Genomic DNA, 18,629 nt, shown 5'->3' with positions numbered 1-18,629 from the left:
TTAAATAAATTATTGTTTAACTTTTGCTTTTACACATCTACTGAAAAAGGTTCTCTCCTCTCTTGACACTTTGATCACTAGTGCCAAAAATGCAAACACTTGTGATATTTAGAGAATTTTAGAATTTTTTTATTGGCCAAGTGTGGTTGGACACACAAGGAATTTGTCTTGGTGCATATGCTCTCAGCGTACATAAAATAAAATGTACATTTGTCAAGAATCATATGGTACAACACTTAATGATTGTCATAGGGGTCAAATAAGCAATGAAGAAGCAATATTAATAAAAATCTTAGGATATAAGCAGCAAGTTACAGTCATATAGTCAACATGGAAGGAAATGGGTGAAAGGAATGATGAGAAAAACTAGTAGAATAGAAGTGCAGATTTAGTAGAAAGTCTGACAGTGTTGAGGGAATTATTTGTTTAGTAGAGTGATGGAGTTTGGGGAAAAAACTGATCAAAATTACATTTCTATAAGTTGAACATTGTCCTGCAGAAAGCAATAGCCTCAGTTTAGCAAAATGTTTTCTTTTCCTACCATTTTTATAAGGTGAAGACAAGAGTCTCTGACTGTGCAATCTGGCTATACATTGATTTTCATGGCAATTGGGATAAATAGTCAGAAATTATTGGAATTAAGCATGTGGTAAATATTGTTCTATTTGCTTGTTACTGAAGCAAACTAAAAAACCCAGGCTGGGAATTTCAGGTCACAGAAAGTCTTACATTTAGCAAAAGCTGTACAGTATTGGTGGTAAAATAATCTTTTATGTCATACTATGTCCATGGGTTGGCAGAGGTACAAGTACTATTGCACTAGGTTTAATATACCCAAGGAAGGGTGTCTTTAGGCAAACACATCGAATCATTTCTTTAAAAAAAATGTTTTTAATTGAATTTTTTTTAAAAAAGAAATAACAAAGAAAACATATTTACAAACAAAAAATACAAAAAACGACAACAAAAAACAAAAATATAACACATACAAATAACACTAAAAATGAACTTGCATAGCTTTCCGTTCACTTAAATTCTGGCAAATACACTTGGTATCCAAACTAATTATTTTGGTTATTAATTTCTATCTATAAATCAGTTATTATTTCTACTACCTTGTATTAATCATATGTACAATATTTCAAATCATACAAATTGACATTTTAAACATAAACTATTAAATGGATAGTTATTTTCATAATTCTGAATTTCTAATTTTAATAATTCACCTATTATTATAATATGATTTTAAATTTCCTTCCTTTTTTTAAACCAATCATAAAATGAATTCCAAATTTTATAATAGATGGAATCTTCTTTATTCCTTAGTTTTAATGTTAATGCATCTGCCTCTACACAGTCCATGATTTTCTTAATTATCATTGATTCGTCTGGTATAGTAGGTTGTTTCCAAGTTTGAGCTATAGCAATTCTGGCGGTCGTTAATATATATATAACGTTAAGTAATATTTATCTCACTCTAATTTCTGGTCTATAATTCCTAGGAGGAATGCTTCTGGTCTCTTATTTATTTTAACTTGAATCATATCTGTTATCCATCCTTGTATTTTAGTCCAAAATACAGGTCCACCATACATGATAGTAGGTTCCAAAGTTATCCTTACACCTCATCAAATCATTTCTAATTGTAAGCAGCAGTGGTAGTGGGTATCTCAGGGTAGATTAGATCCATGTTTAATATCTGGCCAAGTAACACAATACAAGATTTACAAGTTTTGTCAAAAATCTTTATACAATTCAGGGCAATATTTTTTGTATAGTCTGTCTTAATTTTGTTGCTGTTGTAATGAAGAGAATATAACTTAAGATAACTTTAATATGAACTTCAATAGAATCTCTTTTATCTCAGAGATAATTTTGGATGTTTAACACGCTATGTCTACATAGTGTTAGTGACACATATTAATCACTACAATAAAGAAGCAATTGTATTAATAATTCTGCCAATTGTTATAGCATACAGCACAGCACAGAACAGAACATAATTCTTTACTGGTCATGTGTGATTGGATACACAAGGAATTTGTCTCTAGTGCTTAATTTCTCAGAATATATACAAACAACAAAGTGAAGGTCATAGATGATAGCACATACCATAACACATACTATATTGTTCTGTCGAGCTCTCTGGTAGAATGCTCCCAAAAATGCACAGATACAATTTCAGACACACACACGTTTGAAAATTCAAAACAATGTTCTTTATAATGAAAATTCACTTAAACCAAGCCCTCTTTTGGGATAGCAAAGAGCACGTGTCTCCAACCAAACTGGTAATTTGTACAAGTCCCTTATCAGTTCTGTGATACTTAGCTTGCAGCTGTGAGGCAATTCACAGTCCTTCTTTTTTCACAAAGTGAAACACACTTTGCCCTGGTTTAGTTTCAAAGCGGGGGGGAAATCAGCACACAAAAGGTCCAAGTCAATAAAGCAGTCATGAAACACAACGATCAGATAATCCTCCACAATAGCCAAACCCACAGGCTGCTATTTATAGCAGCCTCACTAATTACCACAGCCCCACCCAACCACAGGTGGCCTCATTTTCTTTGATAATAATCTCTCAGTTGTTATTGCCTATGCATCACTCTCTGCATTCGTGGCTGTATCATTAACTCTTGTTCTGAATCCAAGGAGGAGCTAGATAATTGATCTCCTTCTGAGATGTCTGCCCCACTCTCCTCCTCCCTGTCACTCATGTCTTCTTGGTCAGAGGAGCCTTCATCATCAGATTCCACTGGGTGGCAAAACAGGCCTGCAGCATGTGGATGTCTCCCCCACATCCACAGTCCTTGGGGCAGGAGCTGGGCCAGAGCTAACCACAACACTATATACTATATTTTATACACTACACAGTATACTGTAAGGCAGCGGTCCCCAAACTATGGCCCACAGGCCGCATGCAGCCAGCTGAGGCCATTTATCCAGCCCACGGGTGAGTGACAGGAGCACAGGATGCGTCCACATCCATGCTTCTGGCCACTGTTCCCTCTAGCCTGTGCGGTCACACGGCCACACAGGCAAAAAACAAACTCCGTGCAAGTTTTTCAAACCCTCGCGGTAGAGCCAGCACCATTTCTCCCGCCCAACAGCTGATCTGCTGTCAGCCAGGAGAAACCCCTGTGAGCTCTGAGCCCCACCTGGCTTCTCCAGCTGTGTCCAGGGACCACGCCCTGCCCACTCCTGCTGATATTCTTCCCACCGCCAGGAAGAAATAGGAGGCAAAAACTCCCCCCCAGGAAACAAGAGGCAGTGGTTGGATGGCCTTGCAACCTGCGTGCAGAAGCGGCGCCCTGGGGGAAAAGTGGTGGGCGTAAACTTGTGCCTACACCGGAGCTGTCACCTTGCCCTCTCTCCATCTTTCCCGTAAGTTGACTTGCGGGGAGTCTCCTTTTTTCAGCAGAGAGAGAGACAGAGACACCCCCCCTCAAGTTCATTCATCCTGCCTGCTTTGACTTTTTAATATTGGAATTGTTCGTTGAAACAATAAGTGATCACATTACATGGGTCTCAGCTATGTCTTAAATTGAAAAAGCTTTCTCACAGGATATTTTGAGGAGATTAAAAAAACACCCTCATAAAAAACCACCTTCTTATTTGGAGTCCTCTCATTTTTCAAGAATTCTCTCATATTTTTTAGACATTGGCTTTGTTAAATGTTAAGTGTACTTTAAATACAGATTGATAATTTGGGCGTTCACAGCGGAGCCTCTCAAACCCCCCACCCCCTGAAGCGCATGGCGGGGCACACAATATGCTGGAGATCTTGCAGGAAAAAGTTGGTGCCAGGTATATTTGTATTATAATTAGATGAAAATGGATAAACATAGTTAGATAACAGTTCAATCATACAGGTACACTGGGAATGTCACAATCTCTTGTTATTGGAAAAATAGAGAATGGAACATCTTTGTTCATGATCACCCAGAATTCACTTCTGATTATGGAATTTTCTATCAATTTATGTTTCAATTATGTAAATATGGTCTGGAAATGAGTGTCTCAGTAAGTAAGTAAGGTAATTAAGTAAACAAGGTAAGTAAGTAAGTAAAGTAGATAGATAGATAGATAGATAGATAGATAGATAGATAGATAGATAGATAGAGGATGATAGATAGATGGTTGATAGATTAGATGGATAGCTAGATAGACAGATAGACAGATAGACAGATAGACAGACAGACAGACCGATCGATGATAGATAGATAGATAGATAGATAGATAGATAGATAGATAGATAGATAGATAGATTAGGTAGATAGATTAGGTAGGTAGGTAGATAGATAGATAGATAGATAGATTAGATAGATAGATAGATAGATAGATAGATAGATAGATAGATTAGATAGATAGATAGATTAGATAGATAGATAGATAGATAGATAGATAGATTAGATAGATAGATAGATAGATAGATAGATAGATAGATGATAGATAGATAGATAGATAGATAGATAGATAGATAGATAGATGATGATAGATAGATAGACAGATGAGGAAATTACAGCAAATGCTGGAAAATGCTGGTTCTTTCCTCACTGAACTCTTGACAATGAAGTCTTTGTCTGCCATTGCTGATGAAGCTACTAAATAGTACTGCCTCTGTGCTTTCTCTGTAACATCTAGTAAGGTCGTTGAATCAAAGGGAGAGGAAAAGGCAGGGTGGGAGAGGGGGCTTGAGAGTCGCAACACAAAAAACAAGATGTCACTAAACAGAGAAAAGTGCTGAGACTGTATTGGTTAGAAAGCAGCCTTTGTACATAAGTATCCATGTAATTCAAATGACTACTGATCTATTTAAAGAACAACTAATGGATTTAGTGGTAACAGGGTGCACAGCCAGAAAAAGAACAAGGTTTGTAGTCTCATGCTCTTTGATTTGTTAGTTTCCCTATATTTCTTCCCTTTTTACTTTGTACTTTGTCTCTGTAATCTTAATTTGCTTCCTCTGTTTCATTTTCCTATACAATATTCCCTTCCTTTGGAGGTGGGGGGGGGGAGAGAATGCTACATGGAGTCACAGCACATCTGGTGCCCATCTGGTATTTTGGAATTAATTTCTCAGCATTTCCGACTAACAGATTTAAAAAAAAATGTTATTGTAAGCTGCCCTGAGTCCTTCAGGAATGGGCAGCTTAGAAGTCTAATTAATTAATTAATTAATTAATTAATTAATTAAATTATAGAAGTTCTGATTCGAAGGATCTGAGGGGCATCAGAATGCCTACATTTGGTGCTCTTACTCTGTTTCCCTCAAGAGCCCATAAAATAGTGCACAATCTAAATGCTCTGCAAATTTCATTTCTTTGGGAAGGTTATGGAAGGTGAATTTTTGTAATATTTGAATGTATTTGCCAAAGTATAGATTAAATGAAAGTGTAAATACTCTTAAGATCAACAAAGTGTCCAGTGTTTTGTTTAATGTTTGTTTGTGTAAATAAAGAAACTTTTTAAAAAATTGACAAAATAAAAAAAGATCAACATTCATGATTCATTCATGATTGACAGGAGCGTTTCTGCCTGAGAGATTTTCCAGACTTTACATTGCTATGTTTCTGCTTCCTTTTCTTTCTCCCTCTCCCTGACTAATATTGTAGTTATAATACTATCCTTAATTTAGAAGTGAAGAATTAATATTTCCTGCTGGAACAGCTCATTTCCTTTCCAGAATATTTCATGCACTGCATGTTTTGCCAATGACTATTAAGAACATTTTTGAAAACCCTTAAATCAATTACAATAATCCATCCCGTTCAATATTCCAGTAGCACTGATTATGGTGATGCGTGTGATATACATGAGTGTCATTGTTACTTACCCATTTTTAATGTAATTGGTAATGAATGAAAGGATCCAGGTTTCTCTAGTTACAGTCAAAATGTTTTATTTATTTATTTATTTATTATTTTATTTATTTTGTCCAAGACACAATAATGCACAATGAAGGTAACAGAGTAAAATATATTAGAGCAGTGTTTCCCAACCTTGGCAACTTGAAGATATCTGGACTTCAACTCCCAGAATTCCCCAGCCAGCATTCGCTGGCTGTGGAATTCTGGGAGTTGAAGTCCAAATATCTCCAAGTTGCCAAGGTTGGGAAACACTGTATTAGAGAAAGAAAGAGGAGAGAGTATAGGAATAAAATATATCAATGAGAGAACAGAATAAAAGATATAGGTATAGAAAAGATATATGAGATATATATGAGATAGGGAAAAGATATATGAGATATAGGATAGACAAAAGGACAGGGGTCAGAAGGCAAATTAGTGCACTTATACACACGCCCCTTACTGACCTCTTAGGAATCTGGAGTGGTCAACCGTGGACAGTCTAAGGGGAAAATGTTGGGGGTTAGGGGATGATATTACGGAGTCCGATAATGAGTTCCACGCTTCAACAACTCAATTACTAAAGTCATATTTTTTACAGTCAAGTTTGGAGCAGTTAATATTAAGTTTGAATCTGTTGTGTGCTCTTATATTGTTATGGTGAATACTGAAGTAGTCACAGATAGGATGATTATTAAGATAGCTGAAGTCTGCAATGTAGATACACCTGGCATTCAAATTCTCTGCTGAGTGCTTTGGATATTCTTCTTGAATTGTAGCTGCAATGAGCACTCGCCATTTCCCTGGCCGAACTGTCTTATTTGAAAAGGCAACAAGTGGAATGAGGTACCGAGTGCCAGCATTACTCTACATCCCATCTGTAGCCAAGCTCTTGGCTTTTGCAGAACAGCGGCTTAGTGTGGATGATGCTGATGCCAATTTACTGGTGCTAAGAAGGGGCACTTTCTACATGAACTCTGTGCAGGTAAGGCAAAGCAAAAACAGCTTCCCCCAAACTTGGATAGCAGGTCTAGATTTTTTATTTATTTATTTATTTTGTCCAACACACAACGAGGGTTTTAGTGGGTATATATCTATATACACATGGTAAAATACATGATGAAGGTTATAGAGGAGATACTCATAGTAAAATATATCTAAGAAATAAAAGAAGAGAAGTTATAGGAATAGAACATATCAATGAAAGAATAGAAGAAGAGATATAGGAATAGAAGAAAGGTATAGGAGATATAGGAGAGCAATAGGACAGGGGACGGAAGGCACTCTAGTGCACTTGTACTCGCCCCTTACTGACCTCTTAGGAATCTGGATAGGTCAACCATAGATAATCTAAGGGTAAATTGTTGGGGGTTTGGGGATGACACTATGGAGTCCGGTAATGAGTTCCACGCTTCGACAACTCAGTTACCGAAGTCATATTTTTCACAGTCAAGTTTGGAGCGGTTAATATTAAGTTTAAATCTGTTGTGTGCTCTTGCATTGTTCTAGTTGAAGCTGAAATCACTGACAGGCAGGATGTTGCAGCATATGATCTTGTGGACAACACTTAGATCTTGTTTAAGGCGTCTTAGTTCTAAACTTTCTAGGGTGTCTCTCACTAACACTTCTGTCTCTGTACTAGCACTTAACTAACCTGTTGTTGTGCTGGGATGACCGGGGAGAATCTAGGACTTAGTCCCAGCCTATATAGATTATACCAATTGGAAAAGACTATAATAGTCAGCATTTGTTTTAATTTAGTCTTCATTGCTTGATAATAGAGTTAGTCCACATACGCAACGCATACTTATTACATGTTTTCACATCGTGCATATGGCAATCTTTTCAGGCTCAACAATCTTGTGCAATGCATAGTGGGTGGCTCCTCAACAAATAATTAAAAGATGACCAAAACTTCACCCTTCCAAAAGATTGAAAAATTGTATTGATAAAACCATGCGTTTAAGCCAAATCTGTATACGTAGTCCTCTACTTATAACCATAATGGCCATAATTTATCCCAAAATTTCTGATGCTAAGTGAAACATTTGTTAAGTGAACCTGTCCCATTTTATGACCTTTATTTTCACAGCTGTTAAGTGAATCACTGCAGTTGTAAAGTTAATAAGTGAATCTGGTTTTCTTATTGACTTTGCTTGTCAGACGTTTACAGTAGGGGGACCACAGATCCTGAGATGCTACAATCATCATAAATTTGAATCAGTTGCCAAGCATGTGACCATGGGGAAGCTGCAATGGTTGTGCAAAAAATGGCCATAAGTCATTTTTTTCAGTGCTGTTGTAACTTTGAACAGTCACTAAGTGAACTACTGTAAATCAAGGACCACTTGTATTGAGGAAATCATGCATTTAAGCAAACTATTATTGTTTCAGGCTCCTTCTCCTCACTGGTAAATGATCTACAGTCCTTATTTGTCACAGTTACTGAATGGATGTTTTGTTTCGTTCAATATTGTAAGAGCTTACTACCTCATTCTCCTCCACGTGTGACCCTGTCAGCTGCTTTTTTGATGATGTCGGGAGGACAAAGAAGACTGTTCCAGTACATCACAGCAACTGTTGAGCCATTATTTAGTGATGCTTCATCCCTCAGCATTCTTATAGCTGTTTTTATCTGGCTTAATATTTGGAAGATGAAGTTTTTAGATTTACAAGCAAAGGGAGATGAACAGGATGATATTTCTGTCTAATAAGTTAGTAAAAAGCATGTCCAGAATATATACGCAGCTTCTGCTCAGGCAATCTCACACTACTCACAAGAGCCTACAAAACTTTTGCCAGACCCATCCTAGACTACTGCTCATCTGTCTGGAACCCATACCACATCTTAGACATCAACACTCTTGAAAATGTCCAAAGATATTTCACCAGAAGAGCCCTTCATTCCTCCACTCGAAACAGAATATCCTACGAAAATAGACTAACAATCCTGGGCCTAGAAAGCCTAGGACTACGGCGCCTAAAACACGATTTGAGTATTGCCCACAAGATCATATGCTGCAACGTCCTACCGGTCAATGACTACTTCAGCTTCAACCGCAACAACACAAGAGCACGCAATAGATTCAAACTTAATACGAACCGCTCCAAACTTGACTGTAAAAAATATGATTTCAACAATCGAGTTATCGAAGCGTGGAACTGTTTGCCGGACTCAATTGTGTCAACCCCCAACATTTCTCACTTAGACTCTCCACGATTGACCTCTCCAGGTTCCTAAGAGGCCAGTAAGGGGCGTACATAAGTGCACCAGTGTGCCTTTCGTCTCCTGTCCAATTGTCTTTCCTTTCTTTCACCTATCATATATATTCTCTTCCTTTCATACATCCTCTCCTCTAAGTTCACTTTACCCTTATATATATTACTACAAGGTTCGACAAACCCAGGCGCCTGGTCGCCAGTGGCGCCTAGAAAATGTTGTCTGGCGCCTAGAAAATGTTGCCTGCTGTACTGTATGTGTATACAGCAGTGTTTTTCAACCGGTGTGCCGCGAGGTGGCTCCTGCAAGTGGGAGCTCCAGGGCTGAGGCTTCAGCCCTGGAGCTCCCACTTGCAGAAGCCGCCCCCCGGCTATTGCCCGCCGCCGCTACCCGCACACCCCAAAATACCCCCCTGCGTGCCCTTTTCCATGGGCGCGCAGTTCCCATTCCCCTGCCTGCCTGGGGGGGGGGCGGGGGCGGGGAGGCGCCGGCAGTAGAAGGCGCTGCCCCCGCCCACCCGATCCGCTCCCTCTCCTCCTCTTCCGCTGAAAGAAACGCGCGGAAGCTGCCTGCTTGAGCCTGGCGTTGCTCCACCCCGCTTCTTCCTGCTTGTCATCCTCCGTTGCCAGGAAAGCCGGGTTTGTTTTCCGTGAAAGCAGCGCGCCTTTTAACACGCTGCTTTCCTGCACCAGCGACGTTTGGCTGCCGGGGGGGCGGGGAGGAGAAAATCCTCCCCCCCCCAGGAGCAGCAAAAGCCTAAGCGGCGGGGTGCACCGTTTGCCTTCCGGCTCAGTCGCAGAGGCTTTTGCTGCTTGTGGAGGGGGGGGGGTTTGGCGGTGCCGATGCCAAATGCTTTCCCTCCGTGGTGGGGGGTGCAGGGCAGGCGCAGTCAGCCCCAGGAGACAAAGATGGAATGAGAGAAAGGAAAGAGAGAGAAAGGGAGGGAGAGAAAGAAAAAGTGAGAGATAGAAAGGATAGAGAGAAAGGGAATGAGAGAAAGGAAAGAGAGAGAAAGAGAGGGGGAGAAGGAAAGAGTGAGAGATAGAAAGGATAGAGAGAAAGAGGGAATGGAAAGAGAGAGAAAGGGAGGGAGAGAAGGAAAGAGTGAGAGATAGAAAGGATAGAGAGAAAGAGGGAATGAGAGAAAGGAAAGAGAGAGAGAGAGAGAAAATAAGAGAGAGAGCAACAGAGAGAGAAAGAACAAGAGAGAGAAAGCATGAGAGAGAGAAAGAACAAGAGAGAGAGAGAGAAAATAAGAGAACAAGAGAGAGAAAAAGATAGCAAGAGAGAGAGAAAGCAAGACAGATAGGGAGAGGAAAGGAGAGTGAGAGAAATGAGAACAAAAAGGGGAGAAAAAAGGAGAAATGATAAAATGATTGAGGCAGAGAATGAGAGGAGAGAGAAACAAAAGAGAGAGAGAGAAGGTGATTCTTGAAGCATATGGTAAAAAGCATCCAAATAATAAGAAACACCCCCCCAGCCCACACCTGTTTTTGAAAAGGATAAAAGAGGAAAAAAACCCAGCCCTCAACTGGTTTTGGAAATGGTTGGAGTGTGTATACATACACACACATAAGGGGGGGAGAGAGACAGGGATGGAAAAAGAGGAGAAGTGAGAGGGAGAAGGAATGAGGGAAAAAGGGAGGAAGAGAGAGAAATGAGAAACATGAGAGAGAAAAGGGGGAAAGACAGGAGAAGTACCCATAAATGAGACAGTGGTATAAATTTCAGGAGGGATGATTGATGATTGACTGTATTTATAAGGGGATGTTACATGGGATTGTATATATGAGGGGGTTATTTATGTATGTATGTATGTATGTATGTATGTATGTATGTATGTATGTATGTATTTATTTATTATTTATTTATTTATTTATTTATTTATTAGATTTGTGTCATTTTGGTTGGTGGTGTGCCCCAGGATTTTGTAAATATAAAAAGTGTGCCGCGGCTCAAAAAAGGTTGAAAATCACTGGTATACAGTATATTTTTCCCGCCTTGTGTTTACGCCCAGAAATGGTACATCTTGGCTTCCGTAGCTCCGCCCATCAACCTCGGAGCGAGCTGCTTTCCCAGCGTCCCCTGCGCTTGCGTGCGTCTCTCCCTCCCCCCCTTGCCTCCATTCCGCCTCCTACTCGAACCCCTTCACTCCCCCCCACCGCACACAGACGCTCCGATCTTGGCCGCTCACCCGCCTTCGGAGAGAAGCGGAAGCCCCTCCCCTCCCGGCGTGAGGTTTTGTTCATTCCTCCTCCGGCCGCGTGCGCGGTGACTTCCGACCAGTAACCCCTCCTCCCCCCTCCCCCCCTCACCCGCGTCCCCGGCCCGGTCTCCCTTTCCTTCTTCTCTGTTTCGGTTTCTGACTAACGGTCTCCCCTCGGATCCCGACGGGAGTACAGCAGAGCCGGCTCGGCGGAGCCAGGCCTGCGCCGGGGGGGAGGGGGTGAAAGCGATGTCAGGTGGAGACTCGGCAAAAAACCAAGTTTGCTTAAAAAAAATTCTGGCTCCTAAATTTTTTGGCTGGCTCCTAGATTCTGAACAACTTTGTCGACCCCTGTATTACTACATGTCTATTTTTCTTCCTATGTATTTGTGTATTAGACAAATGAATAAATAAATAAAAAATTATTCTGGAAAAAATCACAGGAGACAAAAAAAACCATTGATCCAGGAGGATAAACATATTTTCCTAGTCGCAACAAATTACCTGATAGTTATGACAGAAATATTACTCTGTTTATCACAAATAATTCTGCAAATAATAGGTAATAACCTATTTATTAATATGCATAGTTATTCTTAGATGAGAAAAGGGCACTTATAAGAGAGGTTTTAATATTTAACATTTTGAAATCATACCTAAAATAAATCTCATTTAGGTTATCTTGAGTGCCCTTACCTTACTCTTACTTACCAACTGTGAATGTTAAATAGAAGATAGCAAGATTACAAGTTAATGGTGGGTTCCATCTCAAAATAAGTAACATAAAAATTTTGGCTAAAAAAGAAAGATGAATCTGGGGTTCCTAAGTTCTTTGGGTGTCTTTTTTTGTGTGTGTGCTAGTGGGAAGATATGCAAATTATTGAAACAGCAACACTGATGTACCATCGATCTATGAACCCTTGCCCCATCTATGATGAAGTCACCGGCATGGTTTTCCTATTTTTCATTGCTGTGTTGGGCAGGACTTCTGAAGTCGTCCAAATCGTCACAGGTCAAAATGCTGCTCGCCTCTGCTATGTATTTAGTTCCGACCAGGGCATCAGCTGGAGTCAGGTGACTGATCTCACTGAGGAAGTCATTGGCATGTCCATCCAAGGTACAGATATTTAATAGTACAGTGTTCCCTCGATTTTCGCGAATAGCCTGTACCACGGTTTTTCAAAAAATATTAATACTTCGCGGTTTTTTTCCTATACCACGGTTTTTCCCATCCAATGACATCATACGTCATTGCCAAACTAATAATTTTTGCAAATAAATAACAAAAAAAATTATTATTGTTAATAAATAATTATGTTTATAAATATCAGGATCACTAAGTGTCTTATTCAATGGTGAGTATCAGTAATAATGGTGAGTAAATGGTTGTTAAGGGCATGGGAAATGGTAATTTAGGGGTTTAAAGTGTTAAGGGATGGCTTGTGATACTGTCCATAGCCAAAAGTGGTGTATTTACTTCTGCATCTCTACTTCGCGGAAATTCGACTTTCGTGGGCGGTCTCAGAATGCATCCCCTGCAGAAATCGAGGGAACACTGTACCTAAAAAAGAGAGAGCAAAGATGAGATAGGGCAGTGATGGTGAACCTTTTTTTCCTCGGGTGCCAAAAGAGCATGGGCGTGCACTATCGCACATGCATGAGTGCCCACACCCATGATTTAATGCCTGGCAAGGGTGAAAACAGGTTCCCCCAACCCCCAGAGGCCCTCTGGAGGACAGAAACAGCTTGTTTCCCAACTTCTATTGGGCCCAGTAGGCTCATGTTCCGCCCTCCCCAGGCTCCAAAGTCTTCCCTGGAGCCGGGGAGGGTAAAAACACCTTCCCCCATCCCTTTGGAAGCTCTCTGGAATCCAAAAATGCCCTCCCAGAGCCTCTATGCAAGCCAAAAATCAGCTGGCCAGCACACACATGCATGTTGGAGTTGAGCTAGGACAACGGCTTATTATGTGCCAGCAGATATGGCTCCGTGTGCCACCTGTGGCCCCCCTAGCATAGGTTTACCATCACTGAGATAGGGGTATTCTATGAAAGAACAACAAAACCATCAAAGAATCTTGTTGCATTCATATACATTTATTGTTAGACGTTGTCAAGATTTTAGTTACCTTCTTTTAGGCTTTAGGAAACTCAAGGAAAGAGTTTCTATTCCATTGGACAGAATGGATTAACTAGGTCTCAGTTAGGATAAGGATGTTATTGTTCTGCTCATTTTATCTATTGGATAGATAATTGTCACAAACTGTCCTTTTTATTCTTTTAAAGTCAAAGGAATGTTGGAAAAAAATTGGGGATGGGAGATTGGGAATCTACCATCATTGTCAAATAGCAAACTACCATAATTCTCTGAAAGCAGAACAGAGTGGGGCCATATTTGTTGATAGTGCAAGTCATTAAAAGAAAGGCCAGAGACCACAAAGATAATGTCAGAGTTATTTTGAATTTGCATTGGAAACCTGGCGGATACCAGAAACAAGGTAGTTTTCTCAATAAAGACGTGACAGCAGGAGTTCTTTCTTCAGAAGGCTCTTTTACTTCTTCAGTAGTATCAAAAAGTAACTATTTACACTATATTACAGAACAAACCACCAACCAACCAACCACTATTAGACCGCACTACACTAAGCCACTAAACCAAACCACCAAACCAGACCACACCCACATAGAAGGTGCATTACATTATATACATGTACTGACCAATCAGATCATAGAACGGATTGCATCATTCTCCTGAAGCACCACGACTCAGCATTCACTTTACTTCTACTGTACTTGTAATATTACTTCAGGTTTATATCCCGATAGATAAAAACGCCAGAAAGAATTCTCCCAATAAATCCATATTGGAGAGGCAGTTGTATTCCATCTTCTCCATAATTATCCCCCACCCCTGCTCCAAAGAACATGACCCATAGTGGACTATTATTAAGGAACCGGAAAGAATTTCAAAGCCAATCTCTGGACGTTTTTGTCTTCTTATTGTATATCACTGTTTCCTGACTTTTGTGTTCACAACTCTTCCATTTTGTCTCTTTATAAGTGATCCACCCGCCAGTTAAAATTATCATGGACTACATGTTTGAAACCAGTGTGCCTTCCGTCCCCTGTCCAATTGTCTCTCCTTATCTCATTTATCTTTTCTTCCTTTCAAATATGTTCACCTATACTTTTATATCTTTTCTTCTATTCTTTTCTTTACTTATATTATTACATATCTTTCTCTTCAATGTGTATTATGTATTGGACTAAATAAATAAATGAATGAATGAATAAACAAACAAACAAACAAACAAACAAACAAATAAATAAATAAATAAATGTACAACCTTTATCTTCAGAGTCACATAGTGCCCCCAAACTGCTTTTCTGCAACTCACTAGAACCCTTTCTAACTATGCTACAAATTCAGTGATACTAAATTTGCTAATTTGAAGCAGGAAACAACATGCACGTGAATACAAGTTATCTTGTGAGTGCTGAAATAGCTTTAGCAAAAATTGAGAAATAACACCATTAATATATTTAAACCTTAAACTTTATCTGCGTACACAAGGCAGTCCCACACGTTTTGTAAAATTGCAAATACAGCTTGGCATTAACCTGCCTATTATAACCTTTGGATCCCCACTCTACAAGAGAGGGAAAAAACACCTTAAATGAGGTTCTTGGTGAGGTGCTGCAAAGTCCCTGAGGAGGGCAATGTCTTCAGAGGGACTTAGAGCAACCCAGACAAGGGGGGTCACTCACGAACGCCAATCCTAGAAAGAAGGAGACTTGGACACATTTTCTCTCTGGGTGATGTGACACAGTATTGAGCTGTGTACCCCTTTTTATTTGGGAGCATATGCAGATGGGGATAATTACATGTACATGTCAAGTGATATACAAACATCCAATAACATAACTTCAAACATGACATATCTTTGAGTCCTTCCTTTCCCCAGATATCACAAACCAATTTCCTTGAATAATTTCCTTTGAGCAAATGTTTCTCACACCTAATTTCTCTGAAGCCTTCTGCCTTATCACAACCAATCTCCTGTTTACCGTGGTCAAAGTCTTTTATCACAGTCTCATCCTGTTTTGCTTCAGGCAATGTAAATTTCCCCCTTTGATCGTATAACGTCCTGTTTGGAGTGATGTATACTTGTTTATCAGTGAGATGTTTATTGAACCCTTTTATGGTCAGTTGTCTTCCTGTTGCAAATTTCACCAGAAATACAGACTAAGCAAGTTAATTCCGTCCTATCCTGGCTGTAATAGAATCAGGGTAAGCAGAGCATTTTTTGCTAGAGGTCCATATATATATATAATATGATATAATCATATTCTAACATGCATGCTACACTGCAACATCTTGGTCTCCGAAAGGTGTAATAAAATATGACTGTTCAGTTCTGCTTATGAATTCTTTGCCATTAATTATCTGTCTATCATCAAAATGTCACGAATCTCTTGATTTTATGTTCTTCCTTCCTTCTAGACTGGGCTACCTTTGCCCTTGGTCCTGGACATGGCATTCAGCTCAAGTCAGGCCGTCTGCTCTTGCCTGCCTACACTTATTATATTGACTGCAAAAAATGCTTTGGGAAACTCTGCAAAACAACCCCACATGCATTTGCTTTCCACAGTGATGATCATGGGCAGAGCTGGTTCTTTGGTGAGTTTGTCCCCAACCTGAAGAGTGTTGAGTGCCAGATGGTGGCAGTGGATGAGGAGGATGGAAGCCGCGTGCTCCTCTGCAATGCTAGGAGTCCTCTGGGCTTTCGGGTTCAGGCACTCAGCACAGATGATGGAGCAGCATTCCACTCAGGGCAGCTGGTGACACCACTGGTAGAGCCTCCTCATGGTTGCCATGGAAGTATCATTGGATTCCCAGCTCCACTTTACCGCATGCGTCATGACATCCAAGTGTCCCAGAGAAAAGCATGTCCTGTTAAAGGGCCTTTGCAGCCTGGAATATATAAGAGGCTCCATTTTTGTCCCGCACGGCTTTCTACTTCTCTATGTCATCATTATTTATGCCACCAGCAGCTGGAAAGGGTTACATCAACTGCAACTTCTAGTGGCCACCTCAATAGTACTCTTAGTCCCATGCCTTGGAATATGACATGTACTGATCAACATCACAACAATGCTGAAACAGTTTCCAGTTCAGATACATATTTTGAAATCCCAACATGGGTTCTGTACTCCCACCCCACAAGCTCCACATCCCGAGAAAACCTGGGAATATACCTTAACCCATTCCCTAGAGACGTTGACAGCTGGTCAAAACCCTGGGTTATTTATGAGGGCCCCAGTGCTTACTCAGACCTGGCCTTCATTGAGTTGTCTCACTCAGAGTCCTCAGCAACTGGGACCCCAGCATTTGCTTGTGTGTATGAGAACGGGACACAATCCCCATACGAGCAAATATCCTTTAGCATGTTCACATTGCACGACGTTCTTCAGAACATTCCTCTAATAACTTCTTCCCCAAGTCAGAAGGAATCCTCAAAGGGTAGAAAGAGGAAAAGGGGAAAGTGTGCCATCTTTTAAACTGAGGGAGAATCTCGATGCTTTCAGATTTCACTCATTCTGTCATAAACATTGGGAAATGTACTGTGTTTTGAATATAATTGTGTATATATTATGTGCAGAGTAGAATTGGATTGCAAAAGTCAGATAAATTCATTCAAGATGCATGTAACTACAAAGTCGCATCTGCTTTGGCCTTGCTAGGAGACTGACAGCTTAGGTCATTTATAGAAATACAGTGGTACCTCATCTTACGAACGCCTCTTCTAACGAACTTTTCAAGATATGAACCCGGTGTTTAAGATTTTTTTGCCTCTTCTTCCGAACTATTTTCACCTTACGAACCCAAGCAGCTGCTGCTGAGATGAAGGGGTTTCTTCCCCCCCCTTTTTTTGAAGAAAGAAAAGGGAGGGGCAGCTTGGAGGGGGAAAGAATTTGCATTTAAAAAAGTAGGAGAACAGTGTGCTTGCACAGGCACTGAAAGAGTGTCTTTTGAAGAAAGAAAAGGGAGGGGCGGCTTGGAGGGAGAAAGAGTTTGCAGAGAACAGTGTGCTTGCAAAGGCACTGAAAGGGTGTCTTTTGAAGAAAGAAAAGGGAGGGGCACCCCCTTTGCCTTTCTTCCTTCCCACTCACCCTTTAGCCTAGCCTTGCTTCTTCCACCAGCCCCCTTTAGCTGCTCCTCCCTGCCCTCTGTTCGCCTCCCTTCTAAAGTTTGGGATTTTCCTGAAGGATTTGTATGCATTATTTGCTTTTACATTGATTCCTATGGGAAACATTGTTTCGTCTTACGAACTTTTCCCCTTACAAACCTTGTCCTGGAACCAATTAAGTTCGTAAGACAAGGTATCACTTTATTCCGGAATGTATTTGGGGATGCTAGTTTGGGTTTGCCACCTGCTGGTGAAACACCCTACTGAATGGGAGAAGGAATACATTTGTTTATGGTACAGATTCTGATTTCATTTCAATTCCTCTCTAAAGTTGGGGGAACAATCAGTGGACGGCTTATTTCCAGAAAATGTGGGTATTTCATCACCGGACGTTTTTAAGAAGAGATTGGACAACCATTTGTCTGGAATGATATAAAGTTTCCTGCTCAAACAGTGAGTTGGACTAGAAGACATCCCTTCCAACTTTGTTATTATGTTATTAAGGAGAATAATACCCATTACCCCTCCATCCCCATAGAAGGGAAAATATATCTTCTAAGGTAATCTGGTAAAGGCATCTGCCATGCTGGGCAGAACTGAGCAGGATTAGTCTTGCCCATATCACTTTCATTAAAAAAAAAAAAAGGTTTTGTAGGAGATGACCAGTATGAGTTAAAAGGAGGGGGTCAAACTTTGCACCCATAAGAGATCTAAGTGCAGGCCCCCTTGAATGCCTTAATTCCCAGTAGCTCAGATTCTTGCAGAGAGCTTAAACTTGCAATAAAACTTTATACTCATTTGAACTACCAGAATCTCCTGATTTCCCCAGCGCTTAAAAGGATGAGTCTTAAGACAATAGACGTCACACATCTCCAGCATCTCCTTTGTATTTTCTCTAGAAATGTTAGGGCACATTCACTTCAAAGTGTAAAGCATGGATGTTCAAACTTTTGGCTTGCCTGGGGTGAACTGAGTGAGGAGGAACTAACTCCAAGTCTTCGGAGAGGGGCGGCATACAAATCTAATAAATTATTATTATTATTATTATTATTATTATTATTATTATTATTATCATCATCATCATCATCATCATCATCATCATCTTGGGCCGCATATAAAATATAATGTTTATAAATCACATTATAATGTTAGAGAGCTTATGGG

The 18,629-nt window shown here is 40.2% G+C and overlaps 1 protein-coding gene across 1 annotated transcript; it reads left to right on the top strand.

Moving 5' to 3' along the window:
- The first annotated feature begins 6,636 nt into the window (after nt 1–6,636).
- On the top strand, nt 6,637–16,836 carry NEU4 (neuraminidase 4). The gene is made up of 3 exons (XM_070754047.1): nt 6,637–6,837; nt 12,140–12,395; nt 15,779–16,836. Exons 1-3 carry the CDS (start codon nt 6,637–6,639, stop codon nt 16,834–16,836), a joined length of 1,515 nt encoding a protein of 504 aa, XP_070610148.1.
- The last annotated feature ends 1,793 nt before the right edge of the window (nt 16,837–18,629 follow it).

Source organism: Erythrolamprus reginae, chromosome 5 (genome assembly GCF_031021105.1).
Source record: "Erythrolamprus reginae isolate rEryReg1 chromosome 5, rEryReg1.hap1, whole genome shotgun sequence".
Classification (NCBI taxonomy): domain Eukaryota; kingdom Metazoa; phylum Chordata; class Lepidosauria; order Squamata; family Dipsadidae; genus Erythrolamprus; species Erythrolamprus reginae.
Note: the sequence above shows the minus strand (reverse complement) of the source record. Positions and strands in the feature narration are given on the sequence as shown.